Genomic DNA, 21875 nt, shown 5'->3' on the forward strand with positions numbered 1-21875 from the left:
ACTATTTCCATGTGGCTGGGAAATCAAGAAGAGGCTTCCCATATTAGCTTAGCTCAATCTTGCTGTCCTCTAGGGTTGAGCACATTGACGTCATTCCTTTCAAAACTAGAGTCTCTAGGCAGGTAAAATGGGAGTGGAGGTTCATATTGGTTAGATCAATGATAATATCACATTGGTAATATAACTTACTCAAGAACCGCTTGGTCTAAGTGGTTGATTCTAGCTCAGAATAGAAACTAGGCACATGTCAGAAGTTCGTCAAGACTTGAGTAAAGGATTTGGAGACAACACTTTCTGGGAGCTCTACGTGTTTGGAGGAATTGTGTAGTAACTTTAAGTGAGATTTTGCTTCATTTGGAGAGAGGGCTGGGTAACTTGTAAGGTTTCTTCCTAACCTAAGTGCTCCATGAACTTCCCCAGGTGAACATGATAACCTTGGCAGAACACATTATTGAAGCCACTCCTGACCGAATTAAGCAGGAGAGTTTTGTGCCCATGGCGTCTTCAGCACTGGAAAGAACGGACACCACTTCTATTAGTAGTACCATGAGCTGGCTGGCCAGTTACTTAGCTGATGTCGATCATCTGCCAAATACTGCCCAGATCAGGTCAGTAAAACTCCACAGGTCAGCCCCTAGGGTGCATTCTTGGGTGTAATTAGAGGTATGAGTGACTCCGTCTGCTTGATTAATACTCTATAACATGGAGTCTTATTAAGGAAAGAAAAAAAAAAGCTCTAGGGAAGAATTGTGTTGTCATTTTCAGAGCTCAGCTCATGCTCTCGCCTCCACAGTGATTTTTCTCCCCATATGAAAGCTTGTAAACACCGAACCATTTGCTTTCTCTTCCCAATTCCATTGAAATGCAATGAGGATCAAACTTAATGGGCTTAGTTTTTCCTGTAGTAATTGATGGAGCCCTTGGGTGGTGCAGACTTGGCTAACCACGCTTTGGCTTTTAACTGAAAGGTTGGAAGTTCAGGTCCACCCAGGGGCACATTGGAAGCCCGGCTTCGTGGTCTGCATCCGAAAAACCAGTCATTGAAAACCGTGTGGAGTACAAATCTACTCTGATGTACATGGAGTCTCCATGTGTCGGAGTGGATCTACTTGTAACAGTATGAACTTAATGGACCTAATTGAAGGACAGTTAAAGTCTGTTTAACTGTTGAGCAACTTATCTGACTGAATGAAGGTATACTCTTGATAGTCCAAGTGGCTCCTGATGGATGCCATCCTGCTCTTAGTTAATATGTTCAGGATCGTGCAAATCAGTCCTTAATCTCCCGTTTCTCTTTCTCCTCTTGTTTCAGAAGTTCATATAATGAACCGCTAACCCCTTCTTCTAATACCAGCTTGAGCCCCGTAGGCTCGCCAGTCAGTGAAATAGCTTTTGAGAAACCTAGCCTTCCCTCTGCAGCAGATTGGTCTGAATTCCTAACTGCATCTACCAGTGAGAAGGTAGAGAATGAGTTTGCTCAGCTAACCCTGTCTGATCATGAGCAGAGAGAACTCTATGAAGCTGCCAGGCTTGTCCAGACAGCTTTCCGGAAATACAAGGTAAAATAGAGTCTTGATAATTGGGACATTTTTAAGATCAGGCATGAGCGATGAAGTCAGACATATTCAAACTAAAATAGGTAGAATTTCTTTGTTTTTTCCCTCTGCGTTAATAGTATTTTTATTTTAGTTCTTTCACATGAAGTTATTCCTAATCTTCAGAAGCTTTAGTAAAAGAACTAAGTGATAGTGTGATGGTAACGACAGTGGATATTTTGTTAGCATAAAGTTGACACTTCCGCCATAATGAACTTTTTACCTAAAGCAGGCATTTTCCACTTCTCTAAGGCCGGTGGGCAGACTTCAAGCAGCCCAGGAAGCTTTAAGGGGACATGGCAGAGCTTCCATGTGTGTATTTTGGTGGGGAAAGCATTGATGACCTTTTTCAGTTTCCTGAAGGGGCCTCTGACCTTCCAAAGCCATTAGTCATTGACCCAAAGGTAGAATTGTGGGGATTACCTTACAAAAGACCTTTGAAATCTGACAATTCACAAAGCCAAATAGTATTAGTATAGCGATAACATGTCATCTTGGAAGTAGCATGCACATTTTGCACTAATCCGACACACTGGTCTGCATAAATGCAGATGGTGCATGCCCAGAAGTAAACTTGGCACCAGTGCATGCCTTGCATTTTAACAGCCAAGGGGTCAGTTAGCACAGATTTTTCACGTTTAAGAACAAAACACAGAATATAGCATGTTTCCAGATTTAAAAAGCTAGTTACTATAGTAAGCCAATACACACTTTGCTCAATACTTCTAAAATGAAGTATATTTTAGCCCTCCTACTTCCCAAATGTGATTTTGTTTAGGAGGAAGGCTAGTTGGAAGTTTAATCCTGTACATTTATTTTTCCTAATTTAACTTTATAATTAAATTTCAAAGTTATTTTGATAAGCTGGGTTTCAGTTCTAAGAGCATCCAGTTCAATGAGTACTGCAGCTTCCAGAAAGCTGACATTCCTTATATTAAATCATTACCACTTCTGTTCCTCTCACTTTACCTTCAGGGCCGACCCTTGCGGGAACAGCAAGAAGTGGCTGCTGCTGTCATTCAGCGTTGTTACAGGAAATATAAACAGGTAAACCACAATTCTGTGTCACAGTAGGAGAGTGTGGACTGCCAAGACCACACCAGGCCACTAGGATTCTGGTGTGTAGCTGGTGAAAGAGCACCACATTCAATACTTGATGACCATGAACTAATTGAATTGCTGCTTTTGGCTAAAAGTCAGAGGAAAACATTCCAGAGAAATAAAATAAACCATCTTCAGCTAAACATATGCCACTAAGTAATTTCTGTTTAAATGTTTGGCCGGTTAGGATTATCACCTATCTGGAATATATTCTGATACCAAGAATATCGTTTATGCTTGAAGTGAAGCTCTATAGTCCAGTAATTTTACCTGTACTAACAACAGAACTCCAGGAAGTTGGTTCTAGTGATTGGAGATGGAAAATACTGGCTGTTCCCTTTAACATTGGAACTATGTGGTCTTTGGATTTCTCCCCACACCCCCGTCAGCTTCTACTTGACCCACAAAATATAAACGTCCTTGAAAGTCTTAAAAAGCTTGGCGCATCTTAAAAGACTTCCATGTTCCTTAGTTAAAAGTTTCGAGACTAGCTGAGTACTCCTGTACAGAAGGATTGTTCCTAGAAGAAGCTGTCAGGATGCATCACTGCCGTGAGAGAAGGGGAAAGCGCATTCCCCCTTGGCTGGGTCTTTCACTGTACACGAGAACCTTCGGATCCATCGTCTCATTTACACTGGGAAGATAGTCTCCGAACAGGCTCCCTCATTTCATCGTGCTGTGCCTGATTGCACTTGGCAGATACTGAGAATTTTACAGATGGAAGGTCTGCAGCAACCCCACGTCGAGCGAGCCTACCAGCCATTTTCCCCCACAGCATGTGCTTACTTCGTGACTCTGTGTCACTGTTGGTGACTCTCATAATGCTTCAGGCTTTTCCCTAGTGCTGTTACACCCGTGGAGACTACCGGCGAGGGTGAGCAACACTCTCATAGGAAACCAAAAGCATCGTGCTGGGCTTCTTTTCAATCCTTGCTATATTGCGGTGATCTGGAACCGGACTTGCACCACACCATCTTCAGCTGTGCCTGCAAAGGTTCATCTCTAATTGATGAAGAGGAAGAAGCCGAGGCTCTGAGAAATTAAATAGTAGAGCTTTATAATCATTGAAATAGTTGTAGAATGTAAAAATTAATTTGCCTAATTGAGATGTTTTAAAAAGTTATTCAGACCGCTGCCAGTTCAGTGATTGCTTTCTTTGTGTTGGGCAGCCATTTTCACCACCCTTCTTCAGGTTAGCCTGCCAGCATGAGTACCAACGCCCACCAACCTGTTGCCAGGGGGCGAGTCCAGCCCATGGCAACCTGTGCATGCAGAGTTGGACTGCTCTGTCAGGTGCCCGAGCTGGGACCTTTTGGAATTAGATCGCCAGGCCTTTCTCCAGAGGTGCCTCTTGGCATTTGAATGGCCAACCTTTCAGTTAGTAGTTGAACACTTAACCTCTCATAACATGCAAGGGCGCCTCTTCTGAAGAAACAGCCCCCCGCCCCCTTGAGTCTTGACTTGTTGGTATGATAAAGTTCGGTACCGCCATCTTATTGGGTTAGTCTTGGCTTGGACATAAAGCTTTTACATAAGGAAGAGTGAATGTTAAGCTATAGAATACAGAATTAGTTGCCATTAAGTCCAACTCACGGCCATCCCTGTATGTCAGAACTTTGCTCAGTTGCCTTTTCTAAATGGCTGATTGGGAAGTAGCGTGCCAGGCTTGTCTTCTGCGGCGTCTCTGAGTGGACTCGGACTGCTGCTGGCCTTTCAGTGAGCAGCCTGGTGGCTCACTGTCCGAGCCACCCAGGGACTCCAGATTGGAAATGTGGGCTTGTGCTCTCTGGAGAAGGACCTGTGTCTGCTCTTTGATACGGGTTGCCATTTTCCCGGATTTTCTAAGATTTATGTCTTGTTCATGAGCGGAAAGTCCGCCTCACAGTGGTAGCTAGTTGAGTGCAGGATCCCAGAGAATGAAGGTTTATTGTGTAAACGCTGACACCACAGTACTGTAGCACGGCCTCAGAGAGCCATACTGGCTTCCTTCTGAGAAGCAGGCATCACATTAGCGATCAGCAGAATCCAGCTTGAAGTGCGACTATCGCAGGTATTTTTCTTCCAAAACTGGGGTCCTTTTAAAAAATCCCCCCCCAAGAACATATTGTCTACAACTCAGAAGAGGGGAGACATTATTTTTTAAAGGCATTAGCTATAGCCAGTTTGTCTTTTTTTTTTTCCTTCTTGGGCATTTTATTGGTTCTGGTTTTTTAATTATATTCAGCAATCTAACATTAATCTTGTATTTTCTGTTTTTCCCCCAAGCTGACATGGATAGCCTTGAAGGTAATGATAAACCAAGTCCTCCCACAAATCATTCCACCAAAGTCACAAACTTCACACTCATCGCCAACCCCGACAAGAGCCAGGAGGGGGGTGCATTCATCAAGTACACATGCTCCCTTTGCCAGGCCTCCCACACCCCAGGGCACCTATCCTCCGGGGGCCATCTCGCTATTCATTTGGAGTGTGTTCTGTCTTGAATAATTCTTGGCAATCAGGCTATCAATCTAAAGGCCCCACCCTGTTAGATCAGTGAGTCATGAAGTAAACCAACCTCTTCGGCTCCGTGCTCACTGTGGCCCAGTAGGTTCTGAGTGGGCAGTGCGTGTGGGCCAATTTGGTGAGAGCCACTGAGGCCCTGTAGGGTCCAGTGGTCTTAACAGACTTTGTACGGTGAAAATGAAGAACAGGTTGGATAAGATGCCCGCAGGTTCTCTCAATCGTCCTGTTGCTTGAGCATCCCGAGAAGTCATTCTCCTTCCTCATTCCACCACCCCCTGTGTCAAGGCAGATCCTTAGGTGCAGGCATTTTCTAAGGAGTTTTCTTTTCCTTAAAATGGTAAGTTGCCTTCTTTCAGGAAAAGGGATTCATTGTAGCTTCTCATCCCAGAGTCATATTCTGTTTCACAGAAATTTGGACATGACATTTTAAAAATATGAGCGCTCTGTATTTTCGGTGCCTGCGCACTGGTACTGACAAAATCCCCCTCATACCCCCACACCCCCACCTTGTGGAGCTCTGCAGCGGGCCGCATGGAGAGCTGTCAGTATTGGCTCCTGAGCTATTGGCTCCACCACTGGGCTGCGCCAATGAGAGCTAATCTGGCAGGTTCATGTAGCTTTAAGGTGTCAGCGTTTCATGATAAGCCTTGCATTTGGGACCTTGTAACTCAGTCAGAAATTGTCATATGGAATAACCTGCTGACTGCGAAGCATGTGGGTACAAAGGAGGCTTCAAAAAGATGGTGGGAAAGCGCCTAAATCATTTAGTTCCACCTTCCCACAAACTTTTTGAAGGCCCCACCCCCTCCCCCACCCCACGTGTGATGGGAACAGGGAGCCATAAAAGAATGGCTGTTAAAATTGCTTAAAACCCGTTGTAAATATTACTTTTAGACATTGAGATGTCTGCTTCCTGAATGCAACTTTAAGATTTGTAAGTATATAAGCTTCTGAAGTTAGTTTTTGCACGGGAGAGCGATTACAGCAAACTCTTCCGGTTTGGGGGCGAAAAGCACATTTCAAACAAGGTATATTGTCTGACGGAGGCCCTTAACATAACACTTGTCATCTTGGAAAGGTAGGCGACAGGAATCCTGGCCTGCCGCGCTGGTGCTTGAACCTTCGTCAGTGGACAGGAATCGGATGCTAAAAAGGGGCCGCGAAGCTCCTGTTATTACTGCCCTGCTCCTTCTTGTCTCCCTGCAGTACGCACTTTATAAAAAGATGACACAGGCTGCCATCCTTATCCAGAGCAAATTCCGAAGTTACTATGAACAAAAAAAGTTCCAGCAGAGCCGCCGCGCTGCCGTGCTGATCCAGAAGTACTACCGGAGCTATAAGAAGTGTGGTAAGAGACGGCAGGCTCGCCGGACAGCCGTGATTGTACAACAGAAACTCAGGTGAGTGCAGATGGCTCGCGGAGGCCACACTGTCCAGAGAAGAGCACTCTGATATGGCTGGGAGAATCAGCCTCGTGTTAGCAGCTAGCAGGTTAGGGTCTGTCTGTGTTTTGCACCGACTCTTTTTAGGCCATTCTAGATGGTGTGCCATTGTATAGTTAAGCCTGTCTACCTATTTTTGTCTCTTTATCTCCCCTCCCTCTCCCATCTCCACTCCACAATTATTTTGTGGGCCCCATCCAATGTCCACTCATGTCAGATTTCATCCTAAAAAAATGTGAACTTCTGAGATCTTGGAAGAGTAATTAAACCCAAACCTGCCCCCTCTCCGCTGAAACCTTGAGTTATTCACAACTCCTAGTGACCCCACAGAACCTTGTAGAACTGCGCCCTGCAGGGTTTCCAAGACTGACATCTACAGGGAAGCCGACAGCCACACCTTTCTCCTAAGGAGTGACTCCTGGGTTTGAACTGCCAACCTTTTCTTTAGTAGCCAAGCCCTTCGCCCTAGCACCGCCAGGATTCCCAGAAAAGGAGTTAGAGTGAAGTGATTGCATTCTGGAGAGTAGAATGAAAGCCTTTAATCAAATGAACATCATTGATTTTTAAAACGTAGCAAAACAATGCTCCAAAGAGACTCTCTAATTCAGCAGAGAGGATTTCTAGACCCAGAAAGCCTGCTCAGTGGCCTTTCCATCCAAGTGAGCGTATCAGATATTGTGAAGGGCCATGGAATGACATCTTGTTTTCCCATCTTGCCGATGAACTGAGGTAGAGGTGTGCATAGGCTCCCCTTTCTTTCCCTCCTCCTCACCACCCCCCCTGCCCCCGCCTCCCCCGGAGATGCCCAAACACCACCCTAGAAGAGCAGCCCTGCTTGGGCTCTTGGATCAGCCTGGGGGGCTGTAGCCGGTAGGAGGCCTCTCCCCAATGACCAGCTTTCGGCTTGTGCCCACCAGGCTTTACAGAGACCCCTTCTTGTGACAACCATTCTCTGGCTTTTTTCAGGAGCAGTTTGCTAACCAAAAAGCAGGACCAAGCTGCTCGAAAAATAATGAGGTTCCTCCGCCGCTGTCGCCACAGGTACTTTGACTCTCTCTCTGCATTGGCCCTCCTGGAGAATAACAAAGCAGCCATAATGCTCTTACCCAGCCATTGACACCCGGGCACACCAAGCTAACCCCCTCCCAGCCCCAGCAAGTAGCCCCAGGATCCAGCACTCTAGGAGGGGCTGCAGTGCCGGTCCTGTGGAGCTGGTTCCCACTGCGCTGTGGAACAGGGTAGGCCCGTGCCCACGCTTGTCGGTTTTAACTTGGAGGCATGGGCAATTTAGTCGGACTGGCTTTGAATTCCAAGGTTCTCTTCAATCTATCTTTTATGTGCCCCGTGGCATGATGCTCTTCACCCGGAACCCTGCTTCGCTGCTAATATGTGTCCGAGCAAAATTAAGCACAGAGCTTCTGTTCACGAGGGAAAGAAAGAAAACCAGGCTTTTCATCCCCGTTTGTTTTTTTTCAAATGTCGGATTTCCACTTGAGTAGCTGGCGCCCTCTGCTGTGCGTATGATACAAGCTACAGCTGGCCTGCCATGAGAAGGGGCAGAGAGGAAGTCATTGAGATGAGATTTTGCAGGAAAGAAAAGACACCTGAGATCATGAGGGATTTTGAGGAGAGAATGGACCCTGTAACGTGGGCATTCCCAAGAGACACAGCATATTCTCCTGGCTCTAAGCTAGACTAGGTCTCCTTGCTGTCTCCACTCTGGAGCTTACTTTGTGAAGCCCTGGGGGGGTGGGGGTGGGGGCTGAGGAGACACTGGATCTTTTCTTTCCTGAAGCTGACATTCCAGTCTTGACAGCTGTGGTGGCTAGAGGCTGCCTTGGGCTGGCCCTCCTTGTGGCCTGGTAGTCCCTCAACCTCGGAGGGGCTTGTGGGCGACAGCTCTTTTGTGTCCCATTTCCTCTGATTTAACTCAGCCAGAAGCCCCTAGTTTCACATTCCACTTCATCCCTCAGAGGTTTTATTTTTGCTTTTTTCTTTTCTGACTCCCCCAAACTCTGGTTGCTAACTTGGGAAATACTTTATTTTTGAGTCATAGCAGAGTTCAGCTACATTTACCTACACTTAAACCCACCGAAGGATTTATTTCTGTGGCTGTAGAAGGAAATGTATACAATCTGTGACCTGGCAAGAAGGCGACACTTTCTGAAAAGCTTCACTGGAGCAGAGCTGAGATTCCCCAGCTGGAATGCTGAGGAATGAGGAAGAAGCTCTGGGGCACTTACCATACACCTCAGCAGCCCAGTAGCCCTGTACTGTGCGGTGATAGACACACACACACACACACACACAACAAATAATTAGGCACCAGAATTCTGAAATAGGTTGCCCTGTTAGGAAATGCGTCGTATCAAAGCATGGGGTATAGTAATGGAAGAAACCATTAATTCTATAAGCCTTTACCAAAAGTCAGTCTTATTTCTCGATCATTCCATTGTACCCAGTGTTTACCCAGTGTTAGGGGACTTGATGTAACCAAAGAGAGTAGCTCATTTCCCCCCGTTTGGTGGCAGTCCTTAGGACGTTCATAGGCCCTTCCCCTGACCTTTGTTCGTGTCCTCAGCTCCTCTCCCTGTCCTCTCCTGCCTGCACAACGACAAGAGTCTTTAGCACATTAACCACTATGAGAAGAAGCTCATGGCACCTCAGTTTTTATGAGATCACGGTTAATATTCTCCAGGCAGATCCTATTTTTTTTAATATGGCATTATCATGACTCCGTTGGCCACTTCTGGAATGTTCTTACTTCCAATTGTAGTGTACTATTTTGCTGATTTCTTCTGATCTTACAAGGATTTGGGCATATTTATATAGTTAATGACTTTGAACAAAATGACATGAACTCCCACACTCTCTTTCTTTCTCTGCGCAGCACCCCCACCCTCCCCCCCAAAAAAGTGCCCTGGATTTACACTGGGTGAGTTGAGAGGGTAAGGTATTTAAAGCAAACATACAGAGTAGACAGAACAAAGAAATCCCTTCATTTTGGAGGGTTGCCCCTTCCTTGCGTTCGTATTTTCACTAGGAAAAACCTCTTGCAAATATAACAAAAAAGTGTGTGCCGTCCTTCATTGCCCCTTGGTTGCTCGAGTGTTAGGAAAGTACCTAGACAAACTCGAGTAGTCTCGGCTTTCCTGGCAGTGCAGAAGTGTTCAGCTCTTTATCTATCCAATGTAGGAATCTGAGGACATCCTAAAAATCTCCAAATCTCTCCCCAAAAGCTTATTGTAAAGCACAATTTCCCTTGGATGTGTAACCCTGTTTCCAGTCTGTGTTGTTTGATAGCACCTTCAGAATAGGTGATGTTTTAGTTGGCTCTTAGAGGCATTAACATCTACATTAAAATGACACCCATCAAAAGGTAGGTAGTGGCTTCAGGAATCAGAAGAAATACCTCATTTTTAAGGATTTTGCTAAAATATTTTGACCCCGTCATTTTTATACTTAAGGGTAAACTGATGAATTTACACTTACTCATTTCACACATCACTTTTTTTTTCATCCCCACCACCCCCAAAAAGAACCACTTTACATTCTCTTTTTGTTGTTGTTATGAAATAAAGCAATTGATAAGGTTCTGTTGTGACCCTCATATGCTAATAGCTGTTTGCTATTGTTTTACTGTCTGAAGCCCCCTGGTGGACCATAGACTGTACAAAAGGGTGAGTTTAGCTGCCTGCTAGCCAGTCTTATCTTCCATTTTCAATATTTTGCTTTTTGCTTGCTTGCATGAGGCTGCAGCCTAGGTATGCCAGTAAGTTTCACCTCCATTTGGAATGAAATAAGATGACAAGACTAACCCTAATGACTAACACTGCTGTTCTGTGCATCAGGAGCACAGTCGCGCAGACAGTACATGGACCAGTGCATGAGCACGCGAAAGGGAGGTGCCCCCAAGACCGCCGCCACGCAGCAGGGCATGCTTCACACGTGGTGCAAATGCCTTCAGCATAAAACGGGTCTGGTGGCATCGGTTTAAAATGAAATAAGGCTGCACTGTAAGAACATAGTCTGCAAGTGGTTATTTGTACTTTTTTTTTAAATTGCCACATGACATTTTCGCAACTAGTTATTTCGTCGGTTTTTCTAAAAGCAAGGAAGGTTCACTAGGGAGTACAAGGCATTTCATTTTTTTTAAAGATAATCTTAATTTCTCTTTCCCTGTGAGGTAAGTCAGTGCACAAAGATGCCCTTTCAGAACTGACACCGGGCACGTGTTCTGAAACATGGCCAGCACGCAACAGCAGTGCTGAAGAAAGACAGTGGTTTGTGGATGCACTGGGAATGCCTGTCTCTAGATCGTGCTGAAGGTGAATGTCCCAGTGGAACATGGCGCTGTCAGTGATTGTCAGCGGGCAGTGTGAGGCCCCTGCAATTTAGAAGATGATGCGGATTTGTAAATTTGCCCAACATGGCTTATGTATCTTACACTTCAGAGAATGATACCAGAAAGCTGTTTCATAAATAAAAAAATTTAAAAAAAAAGGACTAGGATTCACCCAAATCGGACTTGAATTAGATTAGCAAGTATTTTCCTGTACAAACCTCAAGAAGGAGATGACTGTAAAGTCTAACATGGGAAAAGAAAGCAAGCGGTAGGACTTAACATGGAAGTTCTGCATGTCAGTGATGCTCGGCACAACCCCCAGCCCCTTTTAACAGTGCACATTACCACTGTGAGCAAATCAGTTTTAGATTTCTGAGAAAAGATCATTTCAAAAAGCTTTAAATTTCTAGTTATTGGAGATAGTGACATCTATGCCATCTAACTGCATTTATGCTGATGATGGTATTTATTCCTGTTATTTTTAGCAAGCCTCATTCTTAGAATGTCAGGTAGTACATATTTTCGTCTTTGTAGACTAGACAGTCTCGATTATAACTGCTTGGTTCTGCTTTTGTAGCACAAAAGGTCCCATAGATAATATTGTTGCAGCTAAAATTGAATAGTCACAGCTGTGTTTGAATAAAACTTTATTTATACAAACGAGCTTTGGGTCAGGTTTGGACTGCAGGCTATTGTTTGCTGACTTAGATAATAGGAGAACTGAGGTTCTATAAGTTCTCCTAAACACTTTACTAAATGAAATTTACTCATATCTCTAGGCTATTTCATAAACTATCCAAGTGAGATCTGAACCATCCATAGATTTTTCTTTAATAAGGGAACCACACATCTTAACTTTTAAATGCTACAGAGGATTTAGAACTGACTAGCAATCATCTGAATTCACTGCCATATTGTTGATTCTGACTCATAGCAACCCTATAGGACAGAATAAACTTGCCCCTATGGTTTAAGAAGACTGCAAACCTTTATGGGAGCAGAAAGCCTCATCTTTCTCCTGAAGAGAAGCTAATAGTTTCAAACTGCTGAGCTTGTGGTTAGCAGCCCAATGTGTAAACCTATTGTGCCAACAATTCTCCCTCTAAAAGATTTAAAATCCCACCTGTTTAAAGCCACGGACAGTTGCTGAAGGAGAAATTTGAGGTGGGTCTTTTTTGTGGGGGAGGGGGAAGCAGCAACATTGGTTTATAAATTTGACTAACTAATCATTAGATTCAGATGGTTGCAGTGGATTTTTTGGTATATGGGACAGCTGTCTTAGATGTCTGTATTTGAAATAAAAAGGAAAAAAATAAGCTGATAACAAGGGCTCAAGTAGAAAGAAAATGCTTTGCAAATGATGATGGCTACATATGTACAAATTTGCTTGACACGATGAATGGATGTATGGATTGTGATAAGACCTGTAAAGGTCCCCAAAAAACTGATTTAAAAAGAGAGGGAAAGATGGGGGCAAAAATCTCCATTTTTCTCTCATTCAGTTCCCTCTTACTCTCTGCATATATATATATAAATACCGTTTTCCATTTGAAAAACAAACAGAAACCTCAGTGAAGACAAATGCATGCCCATTCGACTTAACTAAAGTCGTCGTCTCTTGCATGTTATATGCAATTAATCTAGCCTGCTGCAAGGAACCAACCCTTTGGTAGAAGTGGTTGCTTATGCACTTTTGAAGCTTGTTAGTTTCTGGTATGTCGATCATCTTTAAGAGTACATTTTCCAAGGGTGTTTTTCAATGCCAACCAAACTCCCGACCTTAATTTCTTTAGTGCCTGCTGCATTTTGTTGTGAAATCCTATAAAACACCTATTCATGCATGGAAAATTGATATTTCATATCCCTTATACCTCACAGTCTCCAGGGAGTGTAAGAGAGAGCTGCTGGCAGCTTTTGTGTTCCTTCTAGTTAGGTGGTTTTCTGTCTAACTGTATGACATGAGGAGTAGGTCCATGTCTAATTGCCAGCAAGTGCCCCCCTCTTCCCTGTGTTGTCAGAGAAGGTACAGCAGCTTTCCCTCTGCTAGTCCCCAGATTGACACTGCTCTTGGAAGGCAGAGCAGTCTCTAAACAGGATTTATATTCCTGGAATTTATAGCAAAGAATATAATAGCTATTCTTATTAATTTATAAAGTATAGTTGAGATATTCCGGGTCTGTAGCATAGGTTGCTAACCTTACTTAGCTTATTGCCCCTTTTCAATATATATGTATATTACTCAACACCTCTTGGTGATTAAAAACTTTCATAGTATAGCCCATAATCCGAGGTAAAGTGTAGGTACCTGCTTTTGCAGCCCTCTGGGTCGTTCCAAAACTTTGCTTGGGGCTGGTATAGCCAACTTTGGGAAACACTGGTTTATACAATGAAAGACATCATTTGAATACTTTAAGGGATTTTGTTTTATGGTATAATGTTTATAAAACATGATTATTGACCCAAAATCCTAATATGGGCCACAGGACATCTAAAAAAATGTCACAATCCGAATTAACACCCAACAGCAGGCTAATCCCAGTAGTGTAGGGACCAGAAAATATCATTTGTGGCTTGAGAGTTTTAGCCTTCAGTTCAAGGAGACTTAAGACAAACCCCAAACATTCCCCTTGGTTTGGGTCATTTGCACTCATTTTCTCTATCCAGGTTCTAGCCTGTACTAGATCCAGTAATCTAACAATTACCTGACTTTGATTCTATCATTGGGATTTGTTGTCTCAGACACAATTTATTAGCTATTTCACAGAATTTCTCTTATAAGCAAAGAAAGACTTGATTTGATAAGTGTAATTATAAGGTTGAAGAAATGCTTACTTCAAACATCTGTGCTGAAAGTTATACTAATTTCCAGTTGGATTTGGACTATATCTGACAAAGCACTATTTAGTCTTAGAGCAGAAAAACCCAACATACCTCTGTGTAAGACATATTAAACAACTTGAATCGTATGACAGACCACTTTTCACGTTATTGAGACTTAGTTAACCTAAAGAGAGGACTGCCTCTCTTTTTCCTAAATAGACTTTTTTCCAGCACTTGCTCTCAGCATTTCTTTTTTATGAATACTAGAGAGTGTTTGTTTTCAGTGCTCAGAGCTCAGCTCACACTGACATGCAGCCCCTCCAGACCCTCCTCCCTCGATGATTTACTCTGTCAGCCACGGGGCTTTGTAAACTCTAACCTCACCACAAATGGTATTGTCAGCAGGGGAATTCTGGTATTTAAATGACATTTCTTGTAAATTGCTGGCCTAGTGACTTGGGCTCAATAAAGGTAGGTGCAGCTGTCCCGCTGGAATAGAAGCGTCTTAATTTGAGGAAGAACAATAGCACTTGTGGGCCACGGGTTTGATAACAGATTTTCTCTGGGTTCCTAAACTTTGCTCGAGCCGCCAGTCCTTCTGGTAAGTAGTCTTCTCTCAGTGATGCCTGCGAGCACGGGCCTGCGAGCCACCCTCGTGGGGGTGGGGGACGGGGTGGGGGGTCCTTGCCAAGCTCTGGAAGGCTCCTCTCCCCTGTTGGCTTTTTGATGTGCACCTGTGCTCCCCGGAGGCTTCTCTTCACCATGCCTGGGAGTGTGCGGCTTAGCTACGGGAGTAAACCGGCCCCAGGTCCAGGACTGTACTGTCACACTTCTTTGCTGGGAAGGAAGGGTTTGAGTTGCCCCATGAAGAGTAAGAAATGAATGTGGGGCGTGTCATCAGTAATGTGCTTTAAATCTCCAAAGTAATTTTGTCTCACTTGCCTCTTTTAGGAAATGGATATTTTTGGAACACAGTGGTATGTGTTAAGTTGCAGACAACAGGCTCTCTGTCATTCTTATTGGGCCTCTCTGTCTTTTTTGTTTTGCCATCCAAATGAGATTTCTGGAAAATGGCAAGATCTCCCCTTGCCTAAATTCCCCACAAGCTATTGCAGCTCTCAGAGCAACAGGTAACTAATCAGAAAGCCGCACCGGGCTGCCCTATTGCTGACGTCCAGCACTGCGAGGCTATGCCTGCTGAAACCCACTGACTCATGACACATTTCTCTGGCTGAGCAGATGTAATGAAGCAGCTTTGCCTTATGCTTTACCCATGGAGCCATTGTTTGCTACAAGTCTCGGAAGCAGGCCTATGTCATCGATCCATAAATTACCATTGGACGTCGGACAAAAATAACCCCTGTGGGCTTTTGCTGGCTTTCAGTGCTGTTGCTTATGACATCACTTCAGTACATTACGATGCAACATTTGTTTTTGTTTTTTGTTGTTTTTTTTTTTTTTTTGGTTGAGACTGCAACGGTATCCCAAAGTGGTGATTGTTTTCCATTGAGAATGCTTGGGGAAGTCCTGGGATTGTCTATCTCATTTATAGTTGAATGGTCACAGGTTAAAGTCAGTATCCCAACTGCCTTAACTCCAAGCTAGTCGTACAAGTACTAAGAGCCACAAAGTTGAGACTTCCTTGCCCTGTTCCGTGGTCTTACTCAATGGAGAAGTGGATTCTCTGTTACTGACATGAGCATGGGTAGCCTGGTACCTCTCAAAACTGTTGTTTCTATTCTTGCTGATTGCTTTTATGAACTTAGGAAGACTGCGCTACTTATCCTCTGTCTAATGGAATCAGAAGTCAATGCAATGATAGTGGGGGCGTTTTCCCCTTGGATAACCTAGGCATTTGTCATGGTATGCCCCTTTTCTAGATTCAGTTCCTTCCTAGCTCTTAGTCTAGATATTGGAATTCCTTAAGAGAACCAAAAACTCAGTAACCCATACCTGAGTTTCTCTAACAGAAGAAAGTTTATTGAGTATCGCTGCATTAAGCTTTATAGATCATGGTGAGCTTGGTACTGGATTTTCAGCTACAATTCTAATGTTAAAAGTTCTGGTCTATATTTTAACCAAGCTTGCATACTGAAAAATTAGCTCACAACATAAGAGTGTCAGTGAAACCAGTTTGATCAATTTTGCAGGGGCTGGGAGATCAGCCAACTCAAGTGGTGCAGGGGACAGGGTCTGTTTATTTTAATACCATTGAATTTTTCCGTTTTTATGGCATGTACTAACAGCTGGATAAGAAAACATACTTTTTCAGAATTTCATTTTAAAGAATGGCAAGCAGAACTTATTTTTGTTACAAAAGAAAACACATGTTCATTGTAGCAAATTTTGGTAATAAAAATAAGCAAGGAGAATCACTCAGAGACAATGAGCAATATAAATTTTTATTGTACCTCCTTGTTGGTAAAGATACATATTTTAGTTAACATATGTCTTCTAGCAATTGCTCCTGTTATTGGCTAATAAAACAGACGGGGAAAAAATTCCTTAGCTATTCAAGGCAATGATTTGAAGTATCTATTTTTGTTAAAACATTCTAAGAAATAGATACTTCTGATGTTCTAAATGACTTCAGTGATGTGATTTTTTTTTAATTTTCTTGTTTCTTTGGAGAAACTGATTAACATCATTTTACCCACTTGACATTTAATTGCAAACAATGTCAGCACTACCATCTCATCCTAAATGTTGACCCTGGAGTAATAGGAAACGTTGTGGTTTCAATACTACATAGGGACATTCTCTTAATTGCATGCAAACTTTCAGAAGTAAATCGTCATCCACATGGTTGGCAAATTAGAAAGGGAAGAGGTTTTCTTTGATTCTTGTGCACATTCTTTTCACAAGTTCTAGTTTTTTAAATCTAATTGTATCTTAAAAACGTCAGGTGTGTTTCTGTGTGGAGGTCTTTTCCCTTTAGAACATAGTGTCTTCTAAAGGATACTATCTTAGAAATAAGAAAATACCATGGTTGCCATCAGCTTTCAAAAGCATAGTCATCGTCTCCTACCATGGACACTTTCCCAGTGCATGCTTTCTCTAAAGGCTCTGGGGAAAGCCAAGTAAGTAAGAACTTTTTTCCTTTTCAATTTTTCGTTATCGCATCTGTCACTAGAGGCAGTGGAATGAGTGTTAAAACTACAGGTTCTGAAGTCCGATGACTCTCAGTTCAACTCCCTGCCCTGCCACTTCCTCCCACTTGAGTTGCTTCCCCGATTCTGTTTCAAATGAAGATAAGGGAGCCTTGTGAGGACTGGGAAGCAAGGCAGCAAACGTTAAATGACCTGGCAGAACTACCAGAACATTAAGTGTTCTCTTCTTTTTTCTAACTCCTTCTTTAATTGCTTTCTGCCTCCTCCCTGCCCCCCAAGTTTCCTGTGCCATATAAATCATTTTGCTGTCATTTACATTGTTGGTCCATGATGGACACTTCATCATGGAACTAAACTTGATTGTCCACGTTAGATCAGGGCTATACAAGTCTAGGAAGTAGATCTAAAGAGTGGAACATTCCCAATTCTCCAGTGTGGGTGCCCAGTGTGGGTGCCCAGTGTGGGTGCCCAGTGTGGGTGCCCAGTGTGGCTGCGCAGCACCCCTAACTCAGGGGTGTGGGAGGCTCTTTTTATATCAGAGTATTTCTGTGACAACTCGTAAATTCAGTTCATGTCTCAAAGCATTCCCAAAGGAACAGTTTTTAAAAAGAGACAAAAACACGTGACCATTTTAACTAAAACAAAGATATGTACATGATACCTGTGGATTATTTTACATGGAGTGGCGTAAAGCATTTAAGGTTTATAATCCACTCTCCTTTTTATTCCAAAGTACATCTCAATGATGATGCAGAAAAATTGCAGCTAGTGCTCTGTTACTGCTCAAGGATGTGGAGTTCAGAATTCTTCAGATTGTAGGCAGCTCCTCAGTGATGGAGTCACTGTTGCCTGTTGGGAATGAGTTCTGTCCTGGGGCAGAAACAACATGTCATCTTGGAAGTAGCATGCACATTTTGCAATAATCTGACACATGGGTCTGCACAAGTGCAGATGTTGCATGACCAGAAGTAAACTTGGCACCAGTGCATGCCTTGCATTTTAACAGCCAAGGGGACTGTTAGCACAGGTTTTGCATGTTTAAGAATAAAACACAGAATACAGCATGCTTCCAGATATAAAAGCTAGCTTATCAATTATGCATGTCCAAATTCAAGGACCTGTAATGGTGCACACTATTAGGTACTATAATATAGACCCAAATTCTCCTAGAATGTAACGATCCACGGTATATTTAACGATAAGATGAAAACAGAACAATAACGTAGATTCATTAACTTAAGAACATAGCAGTAGATTCTACACGTACCTCGTGAGGGGAAACAAGATCAAGCGGTGTGGGAGATCTGCTTGTCCCAGCTGTTTGTAAATAACGTGCTGAGAGAGCACACTGGCTTGGGGTTGTAAGTAAATAAATCATACCAACGAGTGTGCTTGCACATGTGACAGTTCATAATGGTATGAAAAACAAGTCTGTGCAGCCGTTCTTTTGAAAGAGCATCTTTGAGGCGCTTGCACAAATTTGCCGAGTACTCATTAATGTGCAAGAGAGAGCTTTAAATCAAGACGTAATTGCATATTAGAAAAATAGCCCAGCCCAGTCCAGATCTAATCCATAGGGCAGGTATGAATCCATAAATCCCTCTTCAGGTTCACGCATCCACATGCAACGATGCAGAATATACGAAGATCACAGGCCGGTGGGTGCAGTTGAGTGGATCCCAATGGTGGTGGCCACATCACAGGTCCCGCCTCATGCAGCTCTGTGTGGCTCCCCAACAAGGTGATCGAAGAGGGGGGTGTTCCCAGACCCTCCTTATGAAGTCACACCATCAGCCTGTGACCTGATTGACAAGCTAGACTCCATCCCTACACTTCAAATCGACATGAAATTATGTAACTCCCACAGAATATCTGGTAACTGGAGAGACCGTTCTAACGCATAGGTTCCCAAGCTAATTTGGCCTACTGTCCCTCTTTTCACAAAGAACAAAGGCTTGGTGCCCTCTTGGCAATCAAAACATTTTGTTCTATAATCCATGATCCAGGAGAAAGTTTAGGCTTATGCTTTTGCAGCACCCCCCCTCCCTGCCCACGCCAGAGGGCTGCATCATGGACTTTGGGAAACACTGAGAGAATCAGAAAACTCGGGAGAAGTTAATCACCTCCTAAGGCTGATGTTAGAAACCACTTCCACTTGTTCTGCTGCTGGGCTGTGGAGGCTGGGGTCTTGGGAAATTGCCACTTCTTTGGCTAAGATCATCCTCACAGGCAGTTTGGGGAAACAAGGGGCCTAAGATAGTTTGTGGGACGGCAAATTGTAGCTTATACGGCAGGTACTGACTACAAAGTTAGCCACGCTGGAGTTTAATTATTCTGCCATTAAGGCAGACTCTTCATCAATGAAAAGAAATAGTCTTACAACTTAGAACCATTTTCCTGTCACCTCACCTACATCAGACAGCTACAATAAAATTTTTTTAAAAGGTTCATTTGCACAAAAGTCTAATTGCAGGTGCTGATACGCTGATGCGAATGTCCATGACTTTAAGAATGTCATGTAAGGTTTTGTTTTTGTTTTTCACTGCTACAAATTTGCCAAATAGAGCAGCGTACCTTATCTGAATTGCACTCGGATGCCACCCATCTGGGAGCACGGGGGCCATACGCTGGGAATCTTTGGAAGTTACAAAACGAAATGGGCAAATAAGGATTTAGGAAAGTCACAGTCCCACCACACAAAGTGCCAGAGTGGCGCAGCAGGAAGATGCTGCCCAGGCTGTCTGAGAATCTCGTCTATGAAAGCAAAGTGAAGGTGCAGCCCCTGGGGGTATGAGAAGCTAACCGCATACAGTAGCCCTCGATTGCATCCTCTGGGCACAGTGAACTAGTGGTGGTGCTGCAGGGTAAAGAGCGACTTAGTTTTTTATAGCGTTCTGATGAGCATGCTATGATTACACTTGATTTCATTCACTGGTAGGTTTGGGTTGATTTCTTTATCCCTCTGTTCTCAGAGCACTTGATAAAGAGCAGTTTTAGTAATTTATTTTTTAATCACCAGAAGAAGGGCATGTCCTCATCTTAGGATATTCGCTCCCCACCCCCACCCCCAAATCGACCAGGAGTTTCTTTTGCCATCCATCCTCAAAAAGGCTTGTCTTGGTTTTCCATTTCAGAGGGAATGGTAGTAGTGCCCCTTTCCTTTATTTGGTCATGGTTTCACTCTATAGTTATCACCTGGTGTTCTGTTTTGTTTCTTTTCCAGAGTGAAAGAATTGAAAAAGGCCAAGGAACTTGAAGACATACAGCAGCATCCCTTAGCAATGTGACATTGCTTTTCTGACTGTTTTCATTTCTGTTTTTAGCAGAGACATGCAGCAACAACACACACACATACATACACAAATACATAAACACACATACACACACAAAATCCCTCTGCAGTTTTGGGGAGATCAGCTGCAGGATTTTAACAGTAATGTTTTGGTCATTGCATTTGCACTTTCATGGACAACTTTTCATTTGATCAGCAAGACATCTTGGAACTCAATCTTCTGTTGGATCATGGGAAAACAAGACACCAGGAGCAATGGGAAAGAAGCTTCCTTGTCTTAGGAGGGAGCCGTTTTCCTTCTCATACAGGGCTGTATTCAAACATCGTGTGGAACTGTACAAACATTTATACCAAAAATATAGATAAGAAAAGGTGGGGATGCACTAGCAACAACAACAACAAGAAGCAGATGCTGTTCCTGCACCTGTCAGTTATTTCCAAGAAGCTGAATCTTTGGGATCGATTCTCAGTGGAGGGCTTAGAGCATACAAATCTTTATTGAGTCCGCGTGTTCTCATTTCCTTCACTGTTACTTATTCTTGTTGGGTTTTGTTTCCTGTTTTGTTTTGTTTGAATCTCTACAGCACATGTAATGCAACTTTGAAAATCTGCAGGTTGTTGGCGTCTTGGGGAAATTTGCAGAGGGGTGTGTGGTAAACGGGTAATGCATGAGAACTAAGCTGAAACAGCGTGCGGAGTTTAAACTTCCTTTCTTGTCCCACCACCTTCCAGGAACCTGCAAGTTTAGTCACCTTGTCCCTTTTCTCATGTTCAGCACTTTAATTTTTTGCCTTACTTTCACGTGCAATGAGAATTACTTAGCTAATTGGTAAAGCATGTAGATTTTTTTAGTATCCTTGGAGACGGTAGTTATTCTAAGGAATCATAAACCTTGCCTGGACACCTGCCACCTCAAAAAGATCGGCGTGGTGCTGCGTTCCAGCCAGGAAATCCCATATTTTTGGCTATCTTTCATCAAGACTGAGCAGTTTCTGTGTATATAGAGAAGGTAGAAATGGAAAGTGAGAAAATATTTGAAAGGGATTATATTAATTGCTAAATATTTTATTCACAAAGGTCAATAACATGGCAAGATAAAATTATCTGTATAGTTTTGTCTGAATGAAGAGAGAAAAATGTGGATGTATTGTTTGTATATATTGTATATATTAAAGAGATATGTGCATGAAACCAAGAAAAAAAAGAAATGAACAAAAGCAAAGCATTAGTGGCTATGGTCTGTAAAATGAAACAAACAAAAACTTTATTTCACTATAAGAGTACTTTATTTTAAATGTTCTTTAGAAGAACATTTTGCTAAAGCATGACTAAACTGCAAAAAAAAAAAGCTACTGTATTTAGACTTAGAAAAAAGGCAGAGTAGCATTACTTAAAAAAAAAGGATATGTTTACATTTAATTTTGGCTACCAGGAGTTTATTTTATTTTATTTAAAATTTCTTTGCCAATGGTGCCAAGTAATGTGAATGCTAATATTGCTTAAGAAAATTAAGTTACTTTTGCTAAACAGATAATCATAAGAAGATGAATCAGTATCTAGCTTAACGCCATCCACTCACTCCCACAAAGAACACTTAGAATGATCAAACCCTGATGAAAGAAATCGTTGGAAAAGTGGAAAAGCGTCTCACGTTTTCATCTTTCC

The 21875-nt window shown here is 42.9% G+C and overlaps 1 protein-coding gene across 1 annotated transcript in view; it reads left to right on the forward strand.

Moving 5' to 3' along the window:
• CAMTA1 (calmodulin binding transcription activator 1) overlaps nt 1–21583 on the forward strand; it is a 1074576-nt gene extending 1052993 nt beyond the window's left edge. The window contains exons 17-23 of the mRNA XM_075550584.1: nt 421–608; nt 1313–1559; nt 2571–2642; nt 4962–4982; nt 6408–6601; nt 7610–7684; nt 20142–21583. Coding sequence (XP_075406699.1) covers nt 421–608; nt 1313–1559; nt 2571–2642; nt 4962–4982; nt 6408–6601; nt 7610–7684; nt 20142–20205 — 861 coding nt within the window. The 3' untranslated portion in view covers nt 20206–21583. The remainder of the gene's footprint in view (nt 1–420; nt 609–1312; nt 1560–2570; nt 2643–4961; nt 4983–6407; nt 6602–7609; nt 7685–20141) is intronic.
• The last annotated feature ends 292 nt before the right edge of the window (nt 21584–21875 follow it).

This window comes from Tenrec ecaudatus, chromosome 1, assembly GCF_050624435.1.
Source record: "Tenrec ecaudatus isolate mTenEca1 chromosome 1, mTenEca1.hap1, whole genome shotgun sequence".
Taxonomy (NCBI): Eukaryota; Metazoa; Chordata; class Mammalia; order Afrosoricida; family Tenrecidae; genus Tenrec; species Tenrec ecaudatus.